Source organism: Lipophrys pholis (assembly GCF_963383615.2).
Source record: "Lipophrys pholis genome assembly, chromosome: 10".
NCBI classification, from domain to species: domain Eukaryota; kingdom Metazoa; phylum Chordata; class Actinopteri; order Blenniiformes; family Blenniidae; genus Lipophrys; species Lipophrys pholis.
Window position 1 is genome coordinate 2808465 of NC_137640.1, and position 8968 is coordinate 2817432.

An 8968-nucleotide genomic window follows, 5' to 3' on the forward strand; every position below is an offset into this window, starting at 1 on the left:
GTTGTCTTCCAGTTTTATTTCCCGGGACGTGACTAAACCTTCTGTCTTATAACCTCTGCGTCTCTTTCAGACTACAAATTGTTTTCTGATTAAATTCTGTGGTTCGTCGCCACAAACATCTTTGAATTGAAGTCAGTTCATATGATTGATGCCTTCACTTGGAAAAAAAGAACAGAATTAAACTATGAAAAACTGCTTTACCAAACATTGTACATAAAAGTATTAAAACACGATGAGTCATGAAATAATACAGAATACAATAGTAGAGTGGTGCTCAATAGTGTGTAGTTCATCTCTTACAGGCGTCCATCAGGGAAGAACAACTAAGATAAATTCAGTTTAGAAACACTTATAAGGTAATAGGGTGTAATTTAAGTCAGTTTGATGCTATTAAAGTTTCTTTCTCACTTCGAATTCTCACTGTTCCACTAAAAGCTCATTGAAGAATTAAAACTGAGTTAATGAGGAGGTGATTAGCTGCTCGTTGTTTTCTTTCCACTGAATGAACGAATGAAAACAGCCAATCCGTGTAAAGCTTCCATTCATTCGCGTTAGGTAAGTGAGGAGCGCGTGCACCTCTGCGTGCGTGCGTGCGTGCGTGCGTGCCCGCGCGCCGGGTTGCGCAGAGGTTCCGGTCACCTGCGGCTCCGGTCGGTTTGTTTACCTGCTTTGATTCTGTTTTAAAGATATTTCTCAGCACAATGCGCTCATTTACTCAACATGACGTCCGCGTCCCGCGCTGTCCCCGCATAAACACGCCTCTTATGAGCGCGTGGACCCTGGACCTGGACCTGGACCTGGACCTGGACCTGGACCTGGACCTGGACCTGGACCCGGACCCGGACCCGGACCCGGACCCGGACCCGGACCTGGACCTAAGGATCGCACCCCGAACCCTGTTCACAGCTTTTAATACTTTCTGTGTAAAACCTGAACTCTAGGTTGAACATCTTGGATTTAATGATGCTTTAATCAACAACAACAACAATAAATTTGATTAATTGTTCTTCGGTTTATTTATTTATTAGACTTATTTATGTTGAGTATAATCCCTTCATATATATATATATATATATATATATAGGAGCTGTTGTTGTGACCAAATGTCCCCATGATGTTGGATTAATAGAATTTTATCTTTTCTGCTGTGATTAAGAGTCTCGGTCTCTTATTACTAAAGAAGCGGCCTCGGGAGGTTGTCAGGATGAACAGACGACATTTTACCAACATTAAGAATAAATTGACTCATTTTGCTGCCAACAAGAAACATGAGAAATAAATTTGTTTCTGGCATTTTCCTATATTATTCACCACAAATGTGTTTGTAAAAACGGCATAATGATGAAATTGTTCTCAGTTTGCTTGATAAACTTTCCCACGTTTCATCAAACACATTCTGAATTAAAATCTGAATGACAAAAACAAAGAGGAATCATTGGCGTTGTGTTTGTTTATAGATGAATGTGTTGTTGTTGTTGTTGTTGTTGTTGTTGTTTTTACTCGTTTGTTCCCTACAACATCCGGTCAGGCTTTAAGTTTCCTCTGAACTGACTTGATTTTTAATATGTCTGTTTTAGCTGAAGGGGCTTAAAGATGTTTTAGTGTGATTGAGCAGATTTATTGCTGGACGTAGATCAGAAATGTGAATAAACTCTGAGTGCATGCCTGTTCCAGCATGTAAAGGCCTGCAGTTCCTGCAACGTGGTTAAAAAAAAACCCCAACATCAAATGAATAAATGTAGAGCAGAGCTGAACTTTCACACATTTGACTCTAAACTCACTCCTCACATCACGGTCAGTCGGTGCAACTTAAAGACTTTAAAGAAGCGTGATTTGTCTGCATAACATTACTTCTTCCTGAAACATGAAGTTCAGAAGCTTTGAATCAACTTTAGACTTTATTTGCTGCCCGTTGACCCGATCTGATCACAGCTCACACCTTGGAAGTGCTGAAATAACCTGTAAATAACCCTCAACTTGAAGGTGTTGTCATTTAGTATATTTCATAAACTCAGTGTAGAAAGTACATTTTTCTAACCCCGGTTACTTCTGGGAGTGAGTGTATGTTAGTGTATTCACCAATGATGTGTGGCTTTAACAGGTGCAGCAGTGGGTAATTGATATAAATGGATAATAATGAAGCACAAAGTCCAGGATACAACAGGAGAACGTTTATTCTTTTGGCATTAAGACTCAATAACTCCTCTGGTCGGAGTGTTTTCCTGTTAATCTCACTCTGCAGTCAGCTTCATATAATAACACGTCATTTAATATTAGTTATTTAACGTTATTCTGCAAAATTCATCTCTCTATTCTATTTATTCTGTTATTTTGTGTTTTAAGCTGTGATACAAGAATTTACCCTCATATTAATAATGTTAATATGTCTGATTCTGGTGTCTTTCAAACTTCACATTTTAGTTAAAAAAAAAAAAACAAAAGTGTTAGATGTAACAAGGACAAAATAAATAATTCATTTATGTCGTTGAAACTTATTTCAGTTTTGACTTAGGGTATTTCCTTTTGAAAGGTTTTACTTTGAAAATAAAAGAAATTGAACAAAAAAAGAATCTATTTTAAATGTTGAAACATGAATGTGGAGTGAGTTGGTCGCTGTTAAAGTCACAGAGCAGCAATGCGTCACTTTTTAAAATAACTTCGTTGTAGGTTAATTAATTAAGAAGCTTTTATTTTTTTAAACCTCCCATCTTATAAAAACAAACAACTAAATAAAAAGAAGTTGGATACAGAAACGAAACAAAAACAAAGAAGAAAACGATCAATAACATTTAAAAATCTAAAAATAATTTTTTTAAATCAATTAAGTATTTTTTAAAACACCCCGAATGAAGAACAAATCAATATAAAACACTTTATGTTGACATCAAGTCACATTAACTTGATTTTTGTTTATTACCATCATCACACACATTAAACACAAATCATTTTAATGTAAAGTTTCTTTTTTTACATAGAATTTTTGAGTTCATGGCTTTTTTTCTTCAATATAAGGATTTTCAAAGTGAATTTTATAATTAACCCCTTCATGATGTTAATTATAATAATGATGTTAAATTGACTCTTCATCCTGTTAATGATCATTTCAGTAACCCTCCTTTCTTCCTGTGTAACAGAACAATTCTTCACAATCATAAGAAACCTTTTTATGCTTTTTGTGTTTTGCTCTTTTCCTTCATTAAACTTCTCATTGGTGCTCCGCACTTCAAAATAAAATAAATTTTTATAAATATTCACTACATTATAGTGTCATATTTATTATTTTTTGTTTGGAAATAATACATTATATACATTATATAGAAGGACGATGGTCTACAATAGTGTGTTGCCAGTATTTTACATAAATACAGTTTAGTTTTTTTTAATATTAAATAATGATTCTCTGTATATATTTCTAGATTTAATGATTTTGCTTCATAAACTAAAGATAAGGGTATTTTATTTTCACTTCCATGTTTTTTTAAAATATTCCCTAACCTGGAGTGATTCGTTGAGTCACCTGAAGGGTTAAAATGTGCCCGAAGAGGAAAGTCGTGTTCAGGAGGATTTCAGGTTCAAGGAAAGTGAAGAAAATGTTTCTGTGAAACTTCGTTGTTTTCAAGGCACCTTTTATTTCTCCTCCCCTGAACTGAGGGAGGAAAGCGGTTTGGTGAGTTTGATTTGGTCTGAAGTTTAATGCACGAGGCGTGAATCAGTTAAAAACAAATCCCGGAGGGCCCGGAGCCCGGAGCCCGGGGTCTGGAGCCCGGAGCCCGGAGCCCGGAGCCCGGAGCCCGGAGCCCGAAGCCCAGAGCCCGGGGTCTGGAGCCCGGAGCCCGGAGCCCGGAGCCCGGAGCCCGGAGCCCGAAGCCCAGAGCCCGGGGTCTGGAGCCCGGAGCCCGGAGCCCGGAGCCCGAAGCCCAGAGCCCGGGGTCTGGAGCCTCGATGCGGGATGAGAGACGCAGGGAGATCCGGGGAGCTTCAACTCGACTCCCCTGGGACGCAACACACACACACACACACACACACACACACACACACACACACACACACACACACACACACACACACACATCCTCTCTAAATGTTATGTTGATGTTTTTTTAGTTTAATTAATTCGACTAATTTTAAAAGGCTCAAATTCACATTTAAAAAGGCCATAAAAACACATTGGATATTTTTCATATTTTGACAGATTTATTTATTTTTTAATATATAAATAATGCTCATTTTCAGGGGCCACACAGGAAGCCGAATGTTAATCCTTTAATAAGCATCAATCACGGTTCAGTAACATTTTCCTCTGCCTGTTTTCTCCTCTACTGCATATTTACACGACTAGATAACTTATTGCCATCACTCAAGTGAAATGAAAATATAATTTAAAGAAGGAACATTGCTTTTTTATGGCTCAAGGTGAAAAAGCAGCACGCATGCGCTTTGAGCGTCACGTTCTGGCCTCGATTGATTTCAAAGTGCTGCGTGAGATTGGGACCCTAATCGAACTTGGCGGAGCTGCTGAGAAGAGTGATTCCTCCACCTGTCTGTTGCCTCCATTGAACATTTTGCCCCCGAAGTAACATCGCCGCAATAATCCCTTATTTGCGCCTTTTGTGTGTGCGCGCGCGCGCTTTGACGCGAGCATGCGCTGTGCGCGGACTGGCACCGTTTCCAATCAGGAGTTCGTCTCTCCGCTCCTGTGGGACTTTTTTTACTCTGTGCACTGCAGACGCCTCCGCAACACACACACACACACACACACACACACACACACACACACACACACACACACACACACACACACACACACACACACACACACACACACACACACACAGAGGGAAGGTGGCATGGCTTTTTAATGCACTCCGCGCGCCCTTTCCTCAAGCGCATTGTTGACATCCTCTCCCCTGACCTCCCTCACCCCACCCCCCACCTCCGACCCCCCCCCCCCCCCCCCGTCTCGTCCTCATCGTGAAACACGATTGACTCTCGCAGTGGCCGCATCAATCACCAACATCGTTTTCCGTCGCTATCGTGGTTTTCTCTGCACCCCGGGAGGAAGAGGGGGCCGCCTGAGCAGCTGGACCGTTAGTTTTTTTTACCCCCACCGGGGGAAGGGAAGGTGCAGCGGAGGAGCCAAGTCGCGCGCATTGTTTACCTTCTCTTGTAATGAGCCTGACTCATGTGTCTGTGGCCCTGGGGAGCGTGTCAGAGCTGGAATCTGTAGTTTTACTGACTCGTTAAAATCTAATCAGCGCAGGCCTGAAACTGACACACACACACACACACACACACACACACACACACACACACACACACACACACACACACACACACACACACACACACACACACACACACACACCACTCTGTGTGCGCAGAGGTTATTTAAATTAAATTTACAATTACATCTTAATTCAATATGAACTTAATCTGGATTTTAATCAAAATTCACGTTGTAAGTTTTTCTGCACGACTAAAACATTAGATTGAATAAATGAAGAAATAACACAACACGGTGGGGAAAGAGGCGAGGGGACGTTTTTAAGCGCCTTAGAAAATTAAATCAAACCTTCAATGATATCAAAGTTTTAGTTAACAGCCAGAAAAACCGCAATAACGTCACATTTCAAAATAATATTGTTGCATTGACAAATCAATACTGTTTTTTTTTTTGTTTTTCAATGTTAAATACTAAGAAAGAAACAAACGGCGAATTTATTATTACTAAGAATAAAATCATCATGAATAAAAATCAAAAAGCAACAAGAGCAGAAATATTAAAACCATTATCATCTAATGACACTAACAGAAACACTCTGGGTTAAGATTATTCAGTTTAACTGTAAACGGAATAATTTCCCACATATTCCCGTGTACTTTTTGGTTTTCTAATTAAGGTAATTTTAAAATGAAGTAATTTTCATCAGGCGATCTGGCAAACTGCCTTAACAACCACTGGGATAATAATGAAACGGAAGTGTAAGAAATACACGTTTACATATTGAATAAGATTCTATTTTCAGGTTCATTTCTATTGTTTTTGAATCAATGAGGGTCTGGCAATTAGAATACAAGTTGAAAATGGCTTGTCAGTGTTTTGGGAGCCGAGAATTATAAACTATCTGAACTTATAAATATTAACAGAAGGTAATTTTCTTTCTTTCTTTCTTTTTTAATAGAACCACTCCTAGTCTTACATTGGCCCCTCTCCTCTGTGTCTGACTAAAACTTGTACTGTTGGCGTGCTTCTGCACAAAACTACAAATATTGCACCAAAGACTTTCAATCTTAATCACAATCTGCGTCTATCCTTTCAAGTGTGCGTCATCCAGGAAGTGGAGGAGTAAATAAACATGTGACAGCCGCAATATTTGCCCGGAGCTGCTGTGCGTCCCCTTCATGTGAGACCCCCCCCCCCTCCCTCCCTCCCTCCCTCCCCGGTCCGCGGGCCCTTCAGGGGCCTCCTCCTGCAGCCACATCTCCTTCAGAGCTGCGATAAATAAACTGGCCGTGTTTTTTTTTTTTTTTTTTTTATGTTCAAACCCGCTGACATGATCGTTCACAAGCAGGAGTCGGACGGGAGCCCCGCACACGTGCGTTTATTTACGCACGCGAGAAAACGTGTTTACTTGACGTGTCCCAGGTGATTTTTATCCTCTGTGGAGCAGCAGCCTTTGGTGATCTCAATCAAATATCAATCCTTTAGATTAATACGAGACTTGTTCCCTCATTTAAGCTAAAAACAAAAAGAAAAAAAAGCCAAAATGCTTGAATTTCACACGTGCGCCTCGCGCAGCTGTGCGTAAAAAAACCCCTTCATTTTTATCTTCGTCTGCAACAGATTTCCCACCTGCTTCACCTCCTCACCTTAAAATGTCCTTTTAATATTACATCTGATAATAAATCACTCAAATTAAAATCAAATAAACGGCACTTTATTCAACAAAACAAAATGTAATGCCTTCAAAATATTTTTAAACAAATGTCACAACATGAATAAAATAAGCAAAGGCTACACAGTCCCTCCTCTATTTCTATACAAGACCCGGGACAATTAAGGGCAGCAGATAAGAAAACTGGAAAAGTGTTTGGTCCTCAACACCCAACCACTCCGTTTTCCTCCAAAATAAATTACTATATTAGGCTATAATTTACAGTCTCGTCTTAAAAGTTGAGCCATTCGTTTTTTTGTAATATAAACATTTCTCAAAGTGAGAGGGAAGGAAACTTACGTGTTTTGGTGTTACACAGCTCTCGAGAGAAAAACAAAAACAAAAAGTCAGAATCTCTTTTGTCCGTTCGGAGTGTGCATGAAAGACCAAAAGTAGAAAAAAATATATAGAAAATATATATTAGAGTTGTTGCTTTCAGAACTTGCTGCAGTCATAAACAAAGGCTCCTGAGGTGCGGTACAGGGACTGTCCGGACGGGAAGGCCATCTGGCAGCTATTGTTCCCGTTGACCGGGGAGCCGTTCAGCCCGATCCGCTGCGACTCGAACATCTCCCGCACCGAGTGGAAGTTCTGCTGCTGCGCCGGGTAACCCGGGCTCAGGTGGCTCAGGTCCCCGTACCAGGACGCGAGCCGGCCCTGGTGCGCGTGGTGCCCCTCCTGGCCCGCCTGGCTCAGGGGGGACGCGGTGGTCGTGGTGATGCAATAGTCGGGCAGAGGCTCGTCCACGGTGGTGGACGGAGCCAGGTGCCCCCCGGACGACCGGTCCCCCGCGTACAGGCTCATGGCCTGCATGTTGCAGTGGTACGTGGCGTTGGAGGTGGTGGAGATGGCGCTCTGGTTGCAGGTTGCCGAGTTGTACGCGGGCGTCTGGTTCGGGGAGTAGTTGAGTGACAGCGAGGGGGCCATACCTGTCCGGGAGGAGGCGATGAGAGGCGGGGAGAGCTCAGCCTGCGGAGACCCCCGCAGGGAGGTCATGATGTTATCCACGCTGAAGCCCTGCGCCGGGGCCTGGCCGTGGTGCTGGTGGTGCTCCGGTCCCTCCATGCTGAGGGACCTGCTGGACGGGACGCTGTGCGGGCTGCCCGAAGACATGCTGCTGCTGTCCGGGCTCTCGATCTTGGGGACGGCGCCCAGCGTGGGGGACACGGCCTGAGGCGGCGTGGATGTCCCGTTTTCAGTCTTTATATCCTGGATCCGCACCGGCTGGGAGGCCTGCCCCGGCGGGTCCTGCTCCCGGCCAGTGCCGCGGGCTGAGGGGTCCTTGCCCTGCCTGTCCCGGTCGTCCTTCTCCCTCTGTACGTCCTTCTTTTTGAATCTCCTGCGGCGCCGGAGGAAGCTGCCGTTCTCAAACATGTTATAGGAGTCCGGATCCAGGGTCCAGTAGCTGCCCTTGCCGGGCTTCTTATCGTCCCGGGGAACTTTGACGAAGCACTCGTTGAGGGACAAGTTGTGCCGTATGCTGTTCTGCCAGCCCTGCTTGTTGTCCCGGTAGAAGGGGAACCTCTCCATGATGAACTGATAAATCCCGTTCAAGGTGATCTTCTTCTCAGGCGAGTTCTGGATGGCCATGGTGATCAGGGCGATGTAGCTGTACGGCGGCTTCACCATGTCCTTCGGCTGGTGCTGCGGGGTGTACGGTCCGTACGCACGGGCCATCCCGGCCGGGTACTGATCATGCGCGGCGTGCGAGTACATGCTCATCGGTGCAGGCATTCCGGTGTACCCAACGCCGGTCCGGTAGTAGTTCTGGTCGCTGTTGATGTAAGGTACGACTCCCAACGAGTTGGGACTGGAGACGGAGTAGCGCGCCTGCATCCTGCGCCGTGCGTAAAAACCTCTCCAAAGTCAGAGAAATGTCACGCGGTCGGAGTTCTGGTCGTCTCGGTCTGTCTGGTCCGGGAAGTCCCTGTTCAGGCCGCGGTCCGCCACGGTGAGCCGGAGCAGGGAGCGCGCTCTGAAGCAGCGAACATTTGGAGGGAGTGAAGCAGACTGGAGACGAGAGAGTCTACGAG

The 8968-nt window shown here is 43.8% G+C and overlaps 1 protein-coding gene across 1 annotated transcript; it reads right to left on the bottom strand.

Moving 5' to 3' along the window:
- Positions 1-6835: 6835 nt before the first annotated feature.
- foxc1b (forkhead box C1b) lies at positions 6836-8968 on the bottom strand. Its single transcript, XM_080473566.1, has one exon. It carries the CDS (start codon positions 8769-8771, stop codon positions 7371-7373), a length of 1401 nt encoding a protein of 466 aa, XP_080329692.1. The 5' UTR covers positions 8772-8968; the 3' UTR covers positions 6836-7370.

Coding starts and splice junctions, on each gene's coding strand:
- foxc1b (XM_080473566.1), bottom strand. CDS start 8,771: ATGCAGGCGCGCTACTCCGTCTCCAGTCCCAACTCGTTGGGAGTCGTA.